Source organism: Vigna umbellata, chromosome 7 (assembly GCF_029865625.1).
Source record: "Vigna umbellata cultivar VRB3 chromosome 7, Vumbellata_1.0, whole genome shotgun sequence".
Classification (NCBI taxonomy): Eukaryota; Viridiplantae; Streptophyta; class Magnoliopsida; order Fabales; family Fabaceae; genus Vigna; species Vigna umbellata.
In genome coordinates this window covers 32,533,616-32,555,826 of record NC_142171.1, presented here as the reverse complement: position 1 = coordinate 32,555,826, position 22,211 = coordinate 32,533,616, and the positions used below count along the sequence as shown (strand labels likewise).

Genomic DNA, 22,211 nt, shown 5'->3' with positions numbered 1-22,211 from the left:
TTCCGGCGGCGCAGGTTGTCTGCCGACACTGGACACCTCGGTGTTCCTGTTGGACCATCATCCGCAGGTGGTGGGACCCACCTCGGCAGGATCCGGGCCTGCCACAGGGCTTTCTGGGCCCGGACAACTCCCTTTCGCCCCGCCCCTCGCAGCCATAGATTCTCATGCTGCCTCCTTCGGTTCCGCAGGCTTAGATTTTGACACCTTCTCCTCCTTTCCCACTCTGGAGTCGTGGAAAGTGATGTGAGCCAAAAAATTCAGATTCTCAGAAAAATTTTCACTTTCCCCCTTTTTGCCCCTCTCGCGGGTTAATCAATCGGGCCGGGTAGCCAGCTAGCTAGCTAGGATGACGATGATGATGTTGACGATGATCTTGTGTAAATTTGGGAAGGGAATGAATGGATATCAGGATATGCATGTAGTATTTTTTCTCTTTCTCTCCCTCTGTAATTTGTCACATAGTTCCTTTATTATTACTATTATTAAGGAGGTGTAATGAAGATATGGTAGCCATGTTTAGTTTAATTAACTTAATCAATGAAATTCCCAGTTTATGTATAAAAAATGTGGTGGCCCTGGACCACATTATGTTATTGGTATACATATATTTTGGTTCGATTTGTTCTCGGAAACCACCATAACTAATGTCGGAAATTACTTGGTGTTTATTGTTTTGGAAAAAGAGAGATGAAGCATGAAAGAATAAAGATAGATTGTTAGTCTCTGACTGCTAATAGCAATGTGTGTGAGAATACAGAGTTATGGTAGAAGGAATGAGCGTATGAATTTGAAAGTGAAGAAACTGTATTTCATTAAAAACTTAAGTGAGAATGGTACAGTCTGGTATATATGTAAAAGACAAAGTGGAATTGGTCAAATCTACATGACCGTTATTACAGTTGCAATTTAAACTACTCAACACACCCCTCCTAAAGTGAAACTGTTGAAAGATCTAATTCCAAGGTGTTCTCTCAATTTCTGAAATCTGTTTTGGCGAAGTGCTTTGGTAAAAATATCAGCAGCTTGATCCTCAGTTGGGCAATGTAGAAGATCAAGTTTCTTCTTATCAACTTGCTCTCTCAAGTAGTGATACCGTGTTTCTATGTGTTTGCTGCGTCCATGTGCCACAGGATTTCTGGCAAGGCTGATTGAAGATTTGTTGTCTATCATGAGCTTCACTGGTTTGCAATAGTTGATCATCACTTCATCAAGCATCGCTTCAATCCAAGCACACTGACATGCGGTTTCTGAAGCAGCCACATATTCGGCCTCGCATGAAGACAGTGCAACAATGTTTTGCTTCTTCGAGCACCAACTAAATGTAGCCTCCATGAACTTGAGTACATATCCGAAAGTGCTTTTTCTGTCAAGCTGATCTCCAGACCAATCAGAGTCACTCCATGCTTCCAGAACTTCATTCATTTCATTGTGTTTCTTTGGATAAAATAGACCATAATCTGTTGTTCCCTTTAGGTATCTTAATATGTGTTTGGCAGCACTCAGATGTGATTGTCTCGGATCTCCCATATACCTGCTAATCAATCCAACACCGTAAGAAATATCAGGTCTACTGTTGCATACATACCTGAGTGAGCCCACGATCTGCTTATACAAGGTTGCGTCAACTCTTTCATCCTCTGCTTGCAATGACAGTTTTGTGTTGGCCATTATGGGTGTACATGTGCTGTTGCAATTCTCCATGCCAAACCGCTTCAAAATATCACTTACATACTTCTTTTGATGCACCAGGATTCCACCATCTACACGTGAGAATTCTAGCCCAAGAAAATAACCTAGACTTCCGAGATCAGTCATCTCAAAGTCTTCTTTCATCCTTGCTTTGAACTCATTGATTTCTTCTTCATTATTACCTGTTATTAATAGATCATCTACATACAAACAGATTAACACAATGCCATTGTTACTAACCTGTTTTGAGTAGACTCCAAACTCAACCCTGCATTTCTTGAATCCATTCTTTATTAGCCAGGAATTAATGTGTGTGTTCCAGGCTCGTGGTGCTTGTCTTAGCCCATATAACGCCTTGTTGAGTTTGAACACTTTAGCTTCTTCACCCTTTTTGACAAATCTAGGAGGCTGTGTCACATATACTTCCTCTTCCAACGGGCCATTTAAGAAGGCTAACTTCACGTCCATCTGACTGATTTCCCAGCCTTTTGCATTTGCTATGGCTACCACAAGCCTTACGGTCTCTAACCTTGCTACTGGTGCAAATACGTCTGTAAAATCCACTCCAGGCTTTTGGAGAAAGCCTTTTGCAACTAATCTCGCTTTTAGCTTGGATATGCCTCCATCTGGTTTTAGTTTAGTTTTGAATACCCATTTGACTTCTATCGGATGCTTGTGTCTAGGCAGTTCTGTCATCGTCCATGTGTCGTTCTTCTCAATTGCCTTTAATTCTTCTACCATAGCTTCCTTCCATTTCTCTTCTCTGATAGCTTGTTCCCAAGAAAGTATCTTTGTATCAACAAGAAAGGCATCATGGAAAATCTCACCTGTTTCTGTAATCTCTCTATCAGTATAGACCTCATGATTCATTAGTCTTGTGGAAGGAAATCTGGTACGTTGTGATTTCCTGATGTTGTCAACTTCTTCATTTGTAGCCATCTGATCACCAGCCTCAGGTCTCCTATCTTCTAACCAGCTGGGAACTATTCTGTTAGAACTTGAAGTTGATTCCAATTCCTGCCAATTATAGATTGCTGATTCATCAACAATAACATCTCTACTTATTACAATCACCTTTTTTCTCGGGTTGTACATCCTGTAGGCACCTGTGTTGTGATATCCAACTAGTATTAAAGCTTCACTCTTGTCTTCTAATTTTCTTCTCTTCTCATCTGGAATGTGCTTATGACAGATTGATCCAAATATTCTCAGATGTTTTATTGATGGCTTGACTCCAGTCCATGCCTCTTCAAGAGTAGAGTCTATCAAAGTCGTGGTTGGGCACCTATTCAACAAGTAGGCTGCTGTAACAACAACTTCTCCCCAGAGATTGTGTGGTAGATTCTTTCCTTTCAGCAAGCATCTTGTCATCTCAACTAGAGTTCTATTTCTCCTTTCGGCTAAACCATTGTGCTGTGGGGTGTAGGGTGCTGTGACTTCATGATTAATTCCCTTTCCTTCACAAAACATGTTCATCTCGCCTGAGTTGAATTCTCCACCTCCATCAGTCCGAAGTACCTTGACTTGTAGGGCAGATTGTCGCTCAACACAAAATATGAGTAAACTTCTTTTTTTTCTTTTAGCAAATATACCCATAATTTTCTTGTCCATTCATCAACAAAAAGGAGAAAATATTTATTACCTCCATATGTAGTTGTCTCGAATGGACCACAAACATCTGCATGCACGATTTCAAGCGGCTGTTTGGCACGTTTTGGAGCAGATTTCCCGAACCTTGACCTGGTTTGTTTGCCCAGAATGCACTCTTCACACAGTTTCTCTGGAACAGTAATCAGAGGAATTCCTTTTACTAAATCTTTGCTGTTTAACAGGCTTAAACTTCGAAAGTTTAAGTGCCCTAGTCTGTAGTGCCATTTCCAACTTTCATCTTCAATACTCATAGATGATAAGCATTGTATGGTAGAAGCATTTAGATTGACCTTGAAGGTTCTGTTCTTAGCAATTGGAGCCTTGATTATTAGGCGATCTTTTTTATCAAACACTTCTATTGAATTGTCACGCATGATCATGGAGTAACCTTTCTCAAGAAGCTGTCCAAGGCTCAATAAGTTGCTCTTCATACTGGGAACAAATAGCACTTCATCCATATAGGCAGTCTCTCCATTCTTGCATGTGAGCAAGACTTTTCCCACTCCTTCTGCCATCACCATGCTGTCATCTGCAAACCTTATCTTGCTTTTCTTACTTGAATCTAATTCAACCAGCCAATCTCTTCTTCCAGTCATATGGTTGGAGCATCCCGTGTCAAGATACCAACTCTGATCATTCTCCACATGTTCTTGGTTGTAGTTTGTCAACATAACGCGTCTTTCTTTTATTTTTGCATCTGCATGTTGTCTCTCACCTGCATGTGACACAAATTTAATACATTCATTATGTGTACCTGATTGACAACAGCTGTCCTTTATTTCTCCACTATCTGTCAAATGTGTCGTGTTGTCCATAGGTAACGTGTAATCCACATTCTTCCAGCACATGTCCTTTGACATCGAATCTTTGTCCATTTTTCTAATTTCACTTGCAACACCCATTAATACCACTAATTCTGATTCACAGTCATGTGCATCTTGTGCCAGATTTGCAGTATCATCACTTTTACCCTTCGTGGTTGATTCGTTGTGCCAGCAATCATAAGAATAGTGACCATACTTCTTGCAAATGTAACACTGTATGTTCCGTTTATCTGTGCCTTTCCTGCCTCTACCTCTCGGACATCTACCACCTCTGCTACCTCCATCTTCTCCGTTTTCTTCATCATTCTGGTCTGAGTATGTCGTATTTCTTCCTCCATTTCGTCCACCTCTACCTCTCGATCTTCCTCGGCCTCTGCCTCGGTTCTTGTAGTTTTGCTTCGTTCTTGCTTGAAGAGCTTGCTCCGTTGCTTGTATCGCAGCTGCTTTCTCAGCATTCTTTCTTTCAAGCAGTCTCTGTTCATGTGCGACGAGCGAATTCTGTAATTCTTCTATTTTCAACGAGTCGAGGTCTTTACACTCTTCAATGGTGATTACAATGTGATCATACTGCGGGGTTAGAGTACGCAAAACTTTTTCAATTAATTTTCTATCCTTAACAATTTTTCCGCAGGCCCTCATATCATTGATGAGATTCTGGATTCTGCCCATGTATTCTATCACGGTTTCTTCCGTCCCCATGCCCAGAAGTTCATATTGACGCTGTAACGCTTGTAGTCGCACCTTTTTTACTTTTCCCGTATTCCCATAACCTTCTTGGAGAATATCCCAGGCTTCCTTGGCAGTGGACGCTTTAGAGATCTTTTGAAAAATGGTTGGAGAAACGCATTGATGAAGAAGCATTCTGGCTTTGCAATCCAGGCGACGTTCTTCCTTTTGAAGTTTCTTCGCTGCTGCTGTATCGTCTTCTTTCATTTCTTTAACTCCCTGTTTTACGACTTCATCAACCTCTTGATACCCTAGAATCGCCTCCATCTTAACGCACCAGTCATCATAGTCTTTTCCATCGAAGACTGGAAGATTGTTGTGAACCATGTTTGCCATCGCACCACTCTTTGATCGTCACCAAAGATTCTGCAAATGTCCCGAATCGAAACGAATGCTCTGAATACCACTGTTAGTCTATGACTGCTAATAGCAATGTGTGTGAGAATACAGAGTTATGGTAGAAGGAATGAGCGTATGAATTTGAAAGTAAAGAAACTGTATTTCATTAAAAACTTAAGTGAGAATGGTACAGTCTGGTATATATGTAAAAGGCAAAGTGGAATTGGTCAAATCTACATGACCGTTATTACAGTTGCAATTTAAACTACTCAACATAGATAAGATAGATAGGTATGATAGGAGACAACATGGATGGGCATGTGCAGCGTGTCAACCTTGTTACGCTGCTTGTCTAAGTTTTTAGTGGTTGGGTCTAAGAACTCTGACTTGGTCTTTGGAAAGTTATTGTACGTTTCTTTGTTTTGGTTGTGTGGGTTTGGCTGAATTTGGGTGCTGAAGTAACTCTCTTGCAATGTGGGTTTTCATGTGCATTCAAGAGTAAGTCACTGGGTAGTCCTGGTTAAAAAGCACATAAGCGTGCTTTTATGGTTTGAGTTTAGATAATTATACGCATATCTTTCACTTTCGTTGAAAGAGAGCCTTAAGGGCAAGATTCGTTTCTGTTCATTTTGCATTTTTGACACCCATGTCCGTTTCTTCTTAATCATTTCCGTAGCTTTCATATCATCGAATCCTTTAGTCAAAATCAATTTAAAAAACCAAAGTTTCAACATCAATTCAGATTCCTTCATTCGATCAGAGACGGCTGCCGGTGACGGGAACAGAGGTTTGCGGTGGTTTTAGTCGACGAGGTTGTGACGGTGGACGGAGACGAAGATACAAGGAAGGAGATGGAGGGAGAGGGAGAGAAGCCGGAAAGATTCACTCTATCAGAAAAAGAAAAATAACTGTTAGCCACATCAACTTTGTTTTTAACTTGGAGAAGGACTAAAATGTAAACGCCGTTAGTTTGGAGAAGGACTAAAATGTACCTTACTTTGAAAGAGAGACTAAAAACAAATTCGTATTCGTTTGATAGTTTAGGAACTAAAATCATATTTAACCCAATAAAAAATTATAATGTATAAACACTATTATAAAAAAGTATAAAAAAAAAAGATAATAAAACCTAGTTCTGATTGCCAAGAAAATAAACTCAATCATAGTATCATGAAGTCTCAAATCTTTTTCTCTTCTATAGTAAGTGCTTAAATTTAATTTCCAAATTTTAACTTTTTTTTATAAACATATGCATAGTTTATTTTAAGATTAATACTTAAAAAAACAATTATAAAAAAATTATTTTGACGATCAATCACACAATTGATCACGATTGATGGTAAAAGCTTAATAACAAAAAAACTATCACGGTATTAGATTTGAGATTATTAAATTAACAATTTTTAATAAAAAAGAAAATTATAATTAAATAAAGGAATATGCAACAAGTATCTACAAAAGATAAATTTAAGTTAATAACAATAAGTTTTACTTTTTTGGTTTTAGTGTTATGCATTATGACACACTATTACACTAAAAAAGAATAAAGACCAATTAGCTCCTTCTACCACTTCAAATAGAGATAGTAAAACACATGTACAACATATAAGAGATCAGAATAATGTGTTAAATTGAACTACTAAAACAGTGTCCAAGAAGAAAGCATGGACTCAAGCAGTAGAATGTGTAGACGAGAAGTTACAAAGAAAGAAAAGAATAAGATAAATATAAGAATATATTAGTAAGTGAATAAAGATTATTAATCAATCTCTTTTTCCTAAATAAAGTTATGATTTATGGAAAAACATTGTTACCACATTAAATATCATTTTTAGTACTAATAAACAATAGTCACTCATAATATTTTAATTAAATTTTATTTTTAATCATAATTTTACAATTAATTTAATAAAGACTAAAATTAACTAAATCTTTCATATGTCAATTTGTGGTATTTCTTAACTCTTTTTAATTTTTTTTTTCAGTTTATGTTTAAGATTTTTCCTGTCACATGTTAAGTTTGTATCGTGTCATGTGGTAGTGTCACTAACAAGTGTCAGTATTAGTATCACGTGTCAATGTAAGTTCTACATGACAATGTCTAGAATTCAATTTGGTTCTTATATTTAAAATTTCAACTCAATTTAGTGCCAATTTTTTTTATTTAACAATTTTTTATTTCAAAATGAGACCAAATTAATAATTAAGTTCAATTGCAACTCATATATACATGTTAAAAATTGATGAATAATTTTTTTTTGTTCATTTTGATTCTTGTGATTTATTTTTATCTATGTCTTTTGTTTCTTAATGAAGTAAAAGTAATGATTTTTACATTATAGCAAGTTAGCATGGTGCTAAATCTACATAACATATCAACCATATGAGTCCAAGCGAGTTTTTGCCAATAATTAAGAATGTACTTTGATTAGTGGTAAAAAATTTAATAAGAATGAATCAATAATGTACTTTGGTTAATTAGCTTTTTACTTGATATAAAAGGTAAAATAATAGACATGATTAGACATAATAATATTTAATTGAAAATGTACTTTGGTTAAATTTATTATGATTAATCTAAAAAGTTCTTGCTTTTAATTGAGAATGTACTTTGGTTAAGAGTGAGAACGCTAACAAATTAATTTATTACATTGATTAATTTGAAAATCTAAGATAATAATTAATTGAACAATAATCTTTAGATAAACAATGATGAATCCTATTTTAAAAATGCAGTGAAATCAACCTGTTTTGGTTATGTAGGGTCGAGGGACGATCGTCCTATCTTGGCTTGCTTCGTATCACGATCGTTCACGCCTCTCCACGAGTATTCTCCAAACCGATCGGTGTTTGACCTACAAAAGACACTCTGACGCTCAAGTTAGATATGTTTCTTGAGAAGGTCTTAATGAATTGAATTATGTCAAAAAAATGTCTTTACCTCGACATCAAACCTGTATTTATAGAGCTTATGGTAATCAAACCTATTAATTGACCATTATTGATTGTTAATGTACTTGTTACCATCCATTAATGGTTGTTATACTATTAATTAGCCTTAAACTACCTTTAACAATTGTCTTCATCGATCGACCACGCCCCATATCGGTTGGTAATTCGTCGGACCGTGTTCCCGGTTGGTACACCATGTAGTACACAGGCCCCCAAGCCCCAAGCAACTGATCAATTGTGATGGGGTTCGCACATGTCGCCTAACTTGTTTGCCCCACTCATTCAAGGCATCAGCATTGGAACATGATTACTCTAGCAGTTGCCATTAAGGGTAACCGCTGATCATGGGACACATGGATCCATGGGATTTTTGCCTATGTTGAAGATGAAAGGTCAATTGTCCTCTACCGCTGGATTGGACTGTGATGAACAATTAAGATTGGAACTCACAGATCGCTTTTTTCAGCTATAAATAGGAGGTGAGGTCGCTGTCATTTTCAAACTTTCCCTCTTAGTAAATGAAGCCTAAAATAGATTAGAAATCAAGTTTCTTGTAATATGAATCGATTAGATAAGTGGTGTAATCCATTACATTAAGCCAGAACTATTAGATTCTATATTAGGGGCATATAATCGATTATATATGTTATATAATGGATTAAAACAAAAAGAAAGGTATAATATGTTATATAAGTAACATAATTTGTTAAGGAAGGTAAATGGATGAGTAATAAGCCTAAGTGTCAATATAATCGGTTATATAAGTTCAATAATTGATTAAAACAGAACATAAGGTCTAATTCATTATACAAATAACCTAATTTGTTAGGTTAGTTGAAAAAGGCAGTTATAGGCTTAAATGCTCAAATAATCGATTATACACGAGTAATAATCTGTTAAAACAGAGACGAAAGCGTAATAGATTATGCACATAACATAATCGATTAAACTACGACAAGATTAGGAAATCATATATATATGTGACTTGAGACCTGTTTGTATAACGTTCTAATTTTCAAATACTAATAAATTTGTTGAGTTTTGATTACAGGTGATCTTAAGAAACGTTCTTGGAGAATCTAAGCTTCATTTGGTGATTACACACCAAGATTTACTTCAAGACTACTTTTGACTTCAACTTTCTGATATATTTTCACTTTGGAGAGTCTCTTTTGATCAGGTTTCTTCATCAATATGTGTTTGGCTACCTGTGCAAGGATAGCCAGGGGTGAGAGTTGTGATTGCTCTTGTGTGTTGTAAAGGGATTGAGTGATTCATCTATTGGGTTTTTGAGAATGAGAGATTCCTCTCTTTGTAATTGCTATTTCTGGTTTGAGTGGTGTGAGGAGTGCAATTGAGTGTTTTCATTGTATTCTTGTAAACTCAAATCATTATTAGTAGATTCCATTTTCACCATACAACTTCAGTATTCCGTTGCACCTCTGCTTCTTGATTCATGGATTCCAATCCTTGCCTCACTACACCATGAAGAATGGCTATCCAAGCCTCTTGGAGCGAGCCATCAACTAACAAATCTTTTTGACAAATAGAAGTAGTGGACATTTCCTGCAACATAAAATTAGTATTTATTGATTTTCATGTCGTACAAGGTTAAATTACTTTTATTTGTTTATTGGTTTAGCATATTTGTGCCATGTTAGATGTAAAACAAGATCATATAATGTTGTCTTGTCTATCATATGATAATACTATAATTTTCTGTGAGCAAGAGACTTGGTAGCTCTGTGTGAGCAAGAATGGTAGCTCAATGGTGTGAGTAAGCTGATTGATGATTTTGTCTGAGTGGGATTGTGATAACTCAAGATAACTAGTGGCTATTTTTGAACATGCATAAAATGTTTTGATCCATGATTCGATAAATATATTGTAGTCTTTATTAATCCACATGCTTTGTAATGTGAATACTAAATTACTTTTCAGTTTGTTTATATTTGTATTTGACTGTAGTGATGGTGTATGTTATACGAAAGCAAACAATCCCTTAGGTGTTGATACATACTTATAAGAGAAGAGAGAGATGCTTTAGAGTTGATGAGAGAGTTATATTGTCATAGTCTTCAATTATATGTTGTTTGGAATAAAGTTTTAATTGTAAAGAGTGGTTTCAATATTTTTTTTAGTTTGTTTTAATCACTCCTTTGAGATTCAAAGCGTTGATGAGTTTAAATATCTATAAAAGATTTGAACATGTTAAAAGATATATTGACATACGTTAAACAATTTGTTTTAACTTAAATTTTTGAAAGGAATGGAATCATACACATCAATAAGTTATCTAATGTGCTGATGTTACCAAGAAGATATAATCCTTAATTTATTATATTATAGATCCAAAATAAGTTACAAACACTTCAGTTATGGACGGAACAATTTCAAGGTAGAGTTTTTAAACGTATATCCTATTATATTGCTTAAAAAACATCAAACTTTATCATTCAGTTTGTTAAAAATTAGCATATGAGCAAATACAATTATAAAAGAAACTCTTATCTTCTTTGCATCTTTGATACTCCCCCTAAACTTTATCTTTTCTTTTCTTCTTAGTGTGCTCAGCAAAATGTAAGTTTTATATATCTAATATTTCAATTTATACAATCTAAAATATAAAATAAATTCAAAATATAATTTATAATGAAGCAGAGAAGAGAAAGATAAGTAGGTCATTTCACAGCTTTATGGAAGTGCAAAATTGGAATGTATGAAAATAAGCTGCCATGAAGATAACGATTTTGAAGTTTGGACTTGATTATAAATTTATAATAAATATCTTTGATTTAATAATAACATTTAAGTATACTGTGCATGGGTTATTTATTTATTTTTATTATTATTACCCAATCTTATTGGAGAAAAAGATTCCTTAGAACACCAAATTTCTTGATGGGAAATAAATTGTTTGACCACCCCTATTTTCAATTAGTCACACCAATATAACCTTTCAGATTTAGGCTTTTGATTTCTGCATCCCAAAGTGCTATACGCATCCCGACAAGATTTTATTACCCTTTTGCCCCCTTGAATTTTATTTAAAACAGAGTCCTCCATGGAAGAAGACGCTGTGTTTTGTTGCAGGCTGTTGGAAGATGATGATGTTCAAGAACCAGAGATACGTGTTCTCCCTCTCCTTCGTCATTTTTATCATAACCGTTCCTACCTCTCTCACACCACCAAACATCTCCTTCTATTCTCTTCCACCTTCTCCCATCAATCTTTCTTCTTTCTCCAAACTCAAACATTCAAATCAAGAAGAAAATGATCACGTAAGCCGACTTTTAGCACGAAATCACCGGAGAGCCAGGGATTGGTCCTCAAATCGTGGTGGCTTTCGCGGCCGGCGCGCCTTACGAATTCTTGAGCGGTTGCTCATGACGGCTTGAACGGCGCCGGCGGGGAAGGAGAAAGGAGAAGAGGTAGGGTTAGATTAAAAATTTATAAGGGTGATTCTGACATTTCACACACTCGATGGGAGTTGCAGGCAGAAAGTAGCGGGTGCAGGAAGCAATAGCCTCGGGTTTATCTTTGATCACCAGGACCACCGAGCCAACCCATATGAGCAAACATCACCTAACTAGTTTTCTCTCACTGTCTAACAATTATAGCTGTAATGGAAACTATATTTGTACCTTCTCTCTCCCTTTCAAAATTTCCAAAGTCTCAAACTTGGTGGAATTCACCACTTTTGCTTCTTCACTCCAAACCTACCTCAGTTGCTTTCAGTTCAGTAACCCACCATCATTCGCCCAAGTGCTTTCTGTTGCACCCACAAGCTGGTGCTGGATTCAAAGCAAAAGAAAAGCAGAACCTTAGAGTTGTACATGCCTCAGAGGCTGCACCCCCAACAACAACGACAACAAATGCCAATATTGCAGAAAGATGGCTTCTTGAACCAGTTGGTCAGTTAAATCTTCCTTTTCTATAAAACCCTCTCTACAAACTAGAGCCTTAAAGTAATCCCTCTACAATTTTATGCTTTCTATAACTAAAACTCTTTCATAGGATGTGCTTGGAAATACGCAGATAGGATCATAGGAGAGTGTACTTGAATATGGAAAATTGGTTTTTATTTTTATTGATATAAACCCTTTTTAGGTAGAGGGGTGGGGGGGAATTGTACTAGCCTATATTTTAGAAGTATGTACCCAATCTGGGATGCAGCATGCACAAACCTACCCTTGATGACTGCTGAGCCCCTGTTACTAATTTCTAAAGGCTTCAACATGGAACAAAGAAATTTCTGTTAGAATTTCATCCTGGGATTCCTTTACGTTTCTTACGGTTCTTCACTATTACAGGAGTAATAGAACTTTAAAAAATAATGTTGTAATGGTGACACCCTTCATATGGATGATTGATAATCCTAGTGAAAAATTGGGAATTCCTTGCCAGAATAACTTTGAGATTTCCATAGGAAATAGGAGATTTGCATAAAGGACATTGGGACTTAATTTTATTTGTTTGACAGGGTTTTCTATTTGTTTGTTTTAGTTTATTTGACTCTGGAGAGAGTAGCATTGTCACTTGTCTTATGGAGTAAAATTTTTCCTTTTGCTTTAGAAGCATCTTTCCATATCTCTAATAACACCCAAACCATCCCTTGATTTCATCCACCCAGCTTTAATCCTTTGATTTACATCTGTTGCTTTTGTCGCTTTGTGTGTTAGATCAAAGACACCTAATATGTGACTTGTAGAATAAAATAATGTACATTTTTTTTTCTCCAAGTCAGTGCTAGCTTGTGTCTTGTTGAACACTCATTCTTTATACTCTGGTTCTAGTTTAATGCATGAATGTTCTAAGCTTCCATAACTGCTTGAAGGCTAAGAGATAGTCCACCAATCTTTTGTCACAGAGAAACTCTTAGGTTGTCTTGTAGTCAATATTACTATCTTTGCTTCCTCTTTGATCACAGTTTTCAAGAGGTAGTTAAGCATTAGATAAGAAATAAATGGTTTAACTCAATATTTTAATAGAGCGTAATACAAAATAGGAGTTTGTGGGGTTTAAGGTAAGAAGCCCACAAGGTCCAACAATAGATTAGAATAGTTATGACCAGAAGGTCCATAATGCTGTCAAGTGCTGCCGCTGCTAGGCTTCCAAGTTTCTGGTACCGCATTCCCAGCCATCTTAACGTCCATCATCATGCCCAACAAGAGAGAAACTCACCACTCTGACTTCCCAATGCAGGTAGCTTAAGTCTTCCTCAGATCCAGAACTGCAGCAAACGGCAAGAAAGTAATAACCGTTCGAGACACAATTCTAATTTAAATCAAAACTGCAAGCACATACTATTTCTGCAGTTCTTCCCTGACAGTGACACAGAAGACACCAATAATCAAAATCCAAGAACAAGAAGCTACTATCAACGCCAAGTAGAGAAACAAGGAGAATTCAAGGAAAATAACAAGGCCAGACTTTTCACAAACATGTGGTGGATAGATGTGAAAGCAGCACTTAGCCAAAGAATCAACTGGGAGGGCATTCTATGTTCAACTATGGTGATCTTAAAAGACCCAAAATTGGCGATGCCCCATATTTCTGTTCCTGATATAAGGTATGTTGATTGGGCTGAGCTGCGCAGAAAGGGATTTAAGGGGGTTGTCTTTGACAAAGATAATACGATTACAGTGCCTTACTCTTTGAAGCCCTGGCCTCCACTTGAGTGTTCTTTGGAGTGTTGTAAATTGGAGTTTGGTGATGCTATTGCTGTGTTTAGTAATTCTGCCGGTAATTCTAGCTTGAAGCAATTTGAATTGTTGTAAAATTTATGCTTCTAGTTGTTCACTATGTCACCTAAATTGTTTTGTGCTGTTTTATTGTTGTGAATCAGGACTGCATCAATATGACCATGATGGTTCAAAAGCTAGGATGCTTGAAAGTGCAATTGGAATTAAAGTCATCACACATAGTGAGTTTTGCGGTTTATTTTAGAGCATTTTCTACAATATTTCTTTGTCTTGGAACTTGAAAATACATGGTCTCCCTGCTCTGTTTAAAATGTTGGGAGTGTGTATCATCATTCCCTTGGGATAAATGACTAATAGGATATGTAATGTATTAGACAGTTTTTAGATAGTTTGGCAAAAATAAAACATAAAAGTTAGTATGAAGTGGTTAGGGATAGTTAGGAGGAGTTTAAACAGTAGTAGGGGAAGCCGAGTCAGACTATTTATTAAGCATCTTTTTGCAAAAGATTATGTTGTCAAAGTTTGATCTTTGTAAATTCAAGGATTAATCCAATGGCTGAAAGGAAGCCTTGAGAACAAGGTTGTTTTACAATGGCGAGTAATGATAGGATATGTAATGTATTAGACAGTTTGTAGACAGTTTTTAGATAGTTTGGAAAAAATAAAACATAGAAGTTAGTATGAAGTGGTTAGGGGTAGTTAGGAGGAGTTTAAACAGGAGTTAGGGGAAGTTTTAACTAGTAGTTAGGCAGTTTTTGTCATTTAAGGAGGGGGGTGTTCTGGTTCTGGTTGTTGGGTGTTTTATTTCTAAACAAGGAGTGTCCTGTGTAGAAAGGAATGTTTTCCCTTGGATGCTGTTGAATGTTTTCTGTATTTTTCATTCAATAAATTGTTGCCTCACAGTGAGGTTTCTTGTCTCTTTTTGTGATTGTTTATTTTGAGATAGAATTTACGTTTCTTGTCACCAAGAAACCTAACAATTGCTATAGTAGTTATGTTGATATGTGTATGAATGCTTCAGGGGTGAAGAAGCCAGCAGGTACAGCTGAAGAAATTGAAAAGCATTTTGGTTGTGAAGCTTCGCGATTAATTATGGTATATAAGAATTCTGCAGTGTTCATCTTCTATCGGCTACTTTTTTGTAGTTTAATTCAGAATTATGTAAAAGTTAAATCATAATATGTGTGGCAGGTGGGTGATCGGCCATTCACTGACATTGTTTATGGCAATCGGAATGGGTTTCTGACTATTTTGACAGAGCCATTGAGTCTTGCTGAGGAGCCATTCATTGTTAAGCAGGTATGTTTTTCGTTTTACATTTTGGGTGCGAGAATTGTTTGTTCTTATTAATTTTTCTTGATAAGTGGAAATAATTTTTCATTAATGGAAGAGAATGAGAAGTTGTGTTTGACAGATCCTATAACGAAAGAGAATATAGCATGGATAAAATCTTCAAGCTTAAACGCTCCCGTACCTTTTGTATAGTCAACTGATGAAACTCTAATAAAAATGAGAAAATATATTTTCACCAAAAATTGCATAATGACTCATCTTCATCCAAAGCATTGGTGTAGTAAATTCGCAGAAAAGCTTCTTGTGTGATATTATCTATGGGGTATGATTCTTTGTGCCAATGGGAAATTCATTGTACATGGCTTTACAAATTCTTTCTCCTGTGTGTTGTGTTGGAAGTTTTACATCGACTAGATATAAAGTTAATTTATAGTATATAAGTGGGTATAAGACTTACTTTACAAGCTGCTTTTGTAGGGTTGAGTTAGACTTAAAGTCTACTTCTTAACATGGTATCAGAGTTATGTTAGAGTCTATCCTAACGATATTTATTGTTTGTAGGACTTATTGTTCCATCTCCTATTCGGTTGTTATTGGACAACCCATTAATGTCTACTCTCACGCTTGAGATGTATATACCTCGGCGTGAAGGGATGTGTTGAAAGTCCTACGTCGACTAGAGATAAGGCTAATTTATAGTATATAAGTGGATACAAATCTCACCTTACAAACCGATTTTGTAGGATTGAGTTAGGCTTAAATTTCACCTCTTAATCGGTTGAATTGATGTTAAAAGTCCCAATAGATCTTTTATGTAGCATGCTGAAAGTAACTTGTTTGATAGAGAAATAAGCTCCATAAATAAAGCACTTAACCACTATTAATTATCTGTCGTCAATACTCAAATCAATTACACAATATGTTACTTATTTCTATGAAACTCCTCTCTTATTCTTTGAGATCTATATCTGTTATGATCTTTGGCCTAATCAACTTGTAGTTACTTGTATATGTTATCTGCTTTCTGATAAGCTTTTATGTTTTAATACCATTGGAATGCTGGGTGTGTGAAATCTGTTTGACAATGCTGGCTAATCATTACACAAATTTTATTCATGAATATTAATTAATTTCTTATGTTTTATCAATATGAATCAATTTGGAAAACAAAATAACATGCCTTAATAATTGTGTTGATAGGTGAGGAAGCTAGAAAGTTCATTTGTAAGGTACTGGTCCAGAAGAGGGTTGAAGCCACTTGACCAGAGGTTATTGCCAGATTCAAAGCAATGTGTCAGAGAGCCATATCCTTCACAAGACTAATCCCTGAACACTGCCCTAATTTTTTTTACCATCTTAGTGACCTTGAGTAATCGTACATGTCAATATTTTTTAAACAATAATTTTTCTTTATTTTACCAAATGGTAAACATATTCCCCACCTGATAGGAGATTGAGAGTCTTATATATGCTAAGTTATCTCCTCTGTTAAAAGCGTGTTTGAATAACTTAATTTAAATAATAATATTTTTTAACCGTTTTTTCTTAATTTTTTTTCTGAAATAAAATAAACATTTTTTTTAAATAATCATTTACAAACACGTTATTTATGTTTTGTGCCTACAACATCGGGAGACAAATTATAAACAAGAATTTTGTAACTTTTAACAATTTTCAGTGTTTATTACGGTTACATTATGCAGCGGCTACTATTGTCGTAGATTTTGAAAATAAACAGATTCATTGTATGTTTATATATTTTTCAACTTAATTATTTATTCTAATTTTAATTTTAAGAGATATTATTATTAAATTACATAATTGTTTTAGTTGTAGACTAAATTGAATGATAGATTCTTGAATTGCAAATAGAAGGACCTTTTCTAAAACTTTTGTTTTCTTATATTATCATCTGAGACTCAAATAACAATGGTGAATACTTTTAAAGGTTAATTATTCATTCTACCATTAACTATATGATATTCAATTTAAATCATTTTAAAAGTGGTAAGCTAGTTGTTTTTAATATAATATTAACTAAAATTTTTATATTAATATCTTTTACCAAGATAGTATAATAATATAATTGTATTGACATAACTTTTGTAAAACATCTGGATACAAATCAAGGAATTTGAATAAACGTCTGGGTACCGATTTGGAAATTTGTGACTATAAAGTGATTTTGAAGATTGAAAGGATAAGTTTGACTATAAAAGTGATTGGCAAGTTCAGTGCATTAGATTCGTCTACTTTGTGTAGACTACACATTTAATGAGTATATAATTAACTTATTTAATATGTATACAAAACATATACATTGTGGATCACTAGATTAGTCTAATGTTTTGGAGGCCTGTCAGATTGTCTATTGTGTTGGATCTTTTGCAATAAAATTTGTTACTTTGGAAGTATATTTTATGATAGATTTTATGCACCAAAATATATATTTTTAGATTGTTTATTGCATTGAATCTTTTGTAACAAATTGCTACAAATAGACATTCATCCATCATTATCTCATCACTTATCACTTACTACTGAATCACTCATCTGACCATGTTTTATTTTCTTATTTCTAATGTCTTTAACTACTTATCGTATGGAGGGCTAAATCATTTTAGTTTGTTTCTCTTGTAAATTTATAGTCAATTCCGAGTATGTAATTTAAGTATTGTTTTTTAATTTATGTCAAGCAGAGTAATATATATATATATATATATATATATATATATATATATATATATATTCTTTAATTTTGATTTCTATTCTTAGGATTACTTTAGAATGTTTGTTAATAATTCTATTCTATTCTCTAATCAAGAATTCTTGTCACCTTAGTTAATTAAAGGGATAGAAGAATAAAATTTCACACATATGCATGAAATGGGTAAGGAAATTAGTGAATGGTTGATATATACTTAATTGATTCATATTTATTTGGAAATTAAATAAATGATAATCATATGATAATTGATGACAAATTCAACTATGAATCAATTTATCTTCTTATAATTGTCCAATACTTACATCGTCTCTATAACAAACTCTAGTTTGTTGATATTTCACAATCTTGTACTTTCTATAGAAGCTTGTACGTGTTGGATTTTTAAGATTCTTATTAAATTTATTGGGAAACAAATTGTTAAATTTATTGGGAACGAATTGGATTGACTAACCTTATATTTAATTACATTTAAATTGAGTAAATCCTTAGTAAATCTAATTAAGACTAGACTATCTTATTAGAAATAAACAAGTGTTTATTAGTGTAACATCCCAAAAATACAGTATAAACTATATAATAGAATAATTACATTTAATAATAATTCAGATCAGTCTTAAATTAACAAGAGCGTACGGTTATGGCCGAACGGTCTTACAGACAGATTACAACTAAAACTGTACAGAATAAGCAAACATGACCGAACGGTTTACAAAAGGAACTACCGAACAGTCAAATAAACTCAAAAGGGAAGGTGATCAAACGACCACCTTACTATAACTAGACTACTGACCGAACGTCCTATTATTCGGTCTTCACTTCTACTTCTACCAAATTTTCTTCTTCCAGCGCCTCTTCCAACAGCTCGTCTCCTTCTGCTCACATCCACGCGGATGATCATTGCAACGACAAGGACGGACGTACAAAACCAGACAACACAGGAAACACAAGGTAAGCTTATGTAATTTAATTCAAGTATAAACATACATTTCTCATATTCAAACACATAAGATACATTTCAACATACGTTTCAAGCAAGGCCTACTACTAGACTGACTGTCCGGATTATATGAAATATGTGTAGCTACGACGTTCGTGCACCCCGAGTGATGTAGTAACTGGAATACTCTCATCAGCTGCCACCCGAGGTTAGTCCTATCTGTCTAAAGTACCCCTAAGGACTAGGACCTCCTGCCGTTCCCACACATGACCTACCCTCCTCTGCGTGAGGACGAGTACTCACGGAACATCAGGATGAACCGCCAGCTTAGCATAATCACATTCATACTTTACAAATTCAGTAATCATTCATGAGTCGTTCCTCCCCGGAACGCTCGTTCAAAATCCACAACAAGTTATCCATCTCATATTCTCTTCCTCTTCCATTATCCATCATTTTAATTTCATCTATGTTCACCGATTTTAAGACATCAAATACCGAACGTTCAGTCTTCACTCAAAACGAGGATGAATACTTGAAACGAGACGGAGAATTCTCTCGTTCCAGAATAGAATAAGACCGGAAGGATTACTGTCAGATTGAGAAAGAAACTGAGTACAACTATGTAATATATGACGAACGTTACTTACAACATGAATCAGTTAAATGAACTGACACTCGTAAACTCAAATCAACGCTTCAGAGAACACATTAAGTACTAAGGCTCTAGGCCGGAATCAATGAATGTAGACACTTCCAAAACGTTTAAAGAACCATACTTAGAAAAATTCTTATACAGGAACCTAATGCCAGTAAATGACCGAACACGGTAAAAGGAAATTCTACTGAAGTTGGACGAACACTATTTCATCAAGATTGATCAACTATAAACGAGTACAAGCACTTGGTATAAGACCGAGCACTACTCATTTCGAGAGCTTGGTGTGAGACCGAGCACTACTAAACTTATAATAGAAAGATTAATAAATATAATAAGATACTATTGGAATTGTGTTTAAAATAACTAAAATATACAAATACATATATTTACAACATTTAGGTTTATCACCGGTTACTCAGATGCAACTACGCTTGGCCGAACGCTCAAGCACAGTACTATCTCAGGAAGACGCTCGTCCTTAACTAGGATTCTTTCCAAATGAAAGAATCAAATTTCAAACAAGTTTACTAGAAACACCGAACGATCAAGGACCGTTCAATGACAAACGTACATTATTGATAAGAGTTGAAAAACTGTTATTTTAATGCTTAAAATTGATACTAAAAGCAACCTTTATACTTAGAAACTAGCTTGAAATCATGTTTTTCTTCATATTTTCAGAAATAAGAGAGCTGGACAGGTTTATGCTTGATTTCAGTGTTTTTGTGCAGGTTTTAAGGTGAATTTGGTGAAAGAAGTGAAGAAGGAGAGATATGGAATCAGAAAAGACATCAAAAAGTGCAAAAGGAGAAGCCGAAGTCACCGCTGAGCGGCACTCAGGAGCTCACGGGAGGACCGCTGAGGGGCAAAATGGCCGCTGAGGGGAAGAAACGTGACACGCACTTACCACTGAGCGGTATTTTACCGCTGAGCGGCACTTTAATGGGCTTGGACCTAATTTTCTGTAATTTACGAATAATATATAAGCTTTAGGGTTTCCTAGGGTTTGTATCTTTGGCTGGAACGAAGCAAACACTCTCTCTTCCACCCCTTTGAAGGAGGATCTTGGATGCTGAGGCTTCCTCTTCACCTTTTTAGGGTTTTATCTTTCATTCTTTCATTGTTATTCATCTAGGTTCACCATGAATATGGTGAACTAAACTCTGTATGTTTGTTGGGGAATCAATGTAATCTTTTGAAGCTCTCATATATGGAATCTGTTTTTACATCTTTTAATTAAGATTTATGCTTTCTTTCATCATTAGTTAGGGTTTTTCCTCTTTGCTTAATGCTTGCATGGTTTAACTCATTCGATGCATGATTATTGGTTTTGTCGATACGGGCGCGTACGGGGAAGTCTAGATCCGGGGAATTTCTCCCAATATGATATTGGTTGTCGTTAAGCTCCTGCACTTATGAACTGATCATTAGGAATGCTAGGAATTGTATGAACTCGTGATTAGGGAGAAGCCTTCTTGAAAGGTACTTTAGAGAGTGGCATTAACAATGATGATTTGAATGTTGAATTCCTAAAATATATGAGAGTGGATAAGATGAAATTGACCCCCAACAACATATTCATACATAAATTTCATTGAAAGTGTTTATCTTTTGCTTTTTGCCATTGATCAAAACTTCATGCATACATATTTAATTTTCGTCTTTTGCATATAAAATCCAAATATTTCGTCTTTAAGTCTTAGCTAATCAAGAAACCACACAACTAAACTAGGCCGTGAGTCCTTTGGGAAGAACGATACTTGGTCTTACCAAGTTTATTACTTGAACAATTCGGTCACACTTGCCGATTGAAAAACAAGTTTGTGACATCATATTTTGGTGTTCATAAATTTGTCCATCAATTATCATAAGGAAATTTCATATTCAGAATTCATTTACATTCAAACTCATTTCTCAACATATAAGTTCATAATGTAACACATTCATATCATAGCACATTTCATATTCCTCATACATCATAACATAATAATCATCCTATATCAAATAATCAGATGTCACAAAAATCATGCTTCATGCAACTCAAAGAACGTCCATGCAGCACAGCAAAACATACCAATTAAATTAAATAAGCTTCTCTTACCTCTGAGCGTGAACGAAAGTCCTACAGATCGAAACTCAGTTCACCGAACTACGATTCCTTCTACCCTCAACGCTCAACGACTCTTCGAACCAAAAATCAAACAACAGACCAAAATGGTTCAGAACGACACTAAGGACTCATGCGACCAGAACTTGGTTTGCATGTTCACAAGAACGAACGACTAGGGACAAGAAACTTACCAGTTTCAGAACTCGGAACTGTTCGGTTCAAATTGAAGCTTGGGACGCCGGGAGTGCTCCTATGGTGCCTGAACGCCGGGAGTGCTCCTATGGTGAGTTTCGGTAGAGAGAAGGAAGAACTTTTAGAGAGAAGGAGGAGAAATGAAAGGTCAAAGTTTTGGAGAAGATGAGTGCATGCAGAAAAATCAGTTTTGGACACTGACGTGGTTTTCAGAAAAATCAGTTTTGTTTAAAACGAATGTCCGCTCATCTACTGACACCTGCATTCCACTATCTGATTTTCGAATCCTCGTTGCTTGACACCTAGCGTTCGTTCAGAGAGATTTTGGGTGCGTTTTTAATGAGGTCTGACAATTAGACAAAATACTTTTGCTTAATTTGATATAGAGATGACAATTATCAATTA

The 22,211-nt window shown here is 35.4% G+C and overlaps 1 protein-coding gene across 1 annotated transcript; it reads left to right on the top strand.

Moving 5' to 3' along the window:
• The first annotated feature begins 11,199 nt into the window (after nt 1-11,199).
• Nucleotides 11,200-16,653, top strand: LOC124836594 (phosphatidylglycerophosphate phosphatase 1, chloroplastic/mitochondrial-like). The gene is made up of 6 exons (XM_047311769.2): nt 11,200-12,094; nt 13,386-13,925; nt 14,029-14,106; nt 14,907-14,980; nt 15,077-15,184; nt 16,379-16,653. Exons 1-6 carry the CDS (start codon nt 11,806-11,808, stop codon nt 16,499-16,501), a joined length of 1,212 nt encoding a protein of 403 aa, XP_047167725.1. The 5' UTR covers nt 11,200-11,805; the 3' UTR covers nt 16,502-16,653.
• Nucleotides 16,654-22,211: the final 5,558 nt, after the last annotated feature.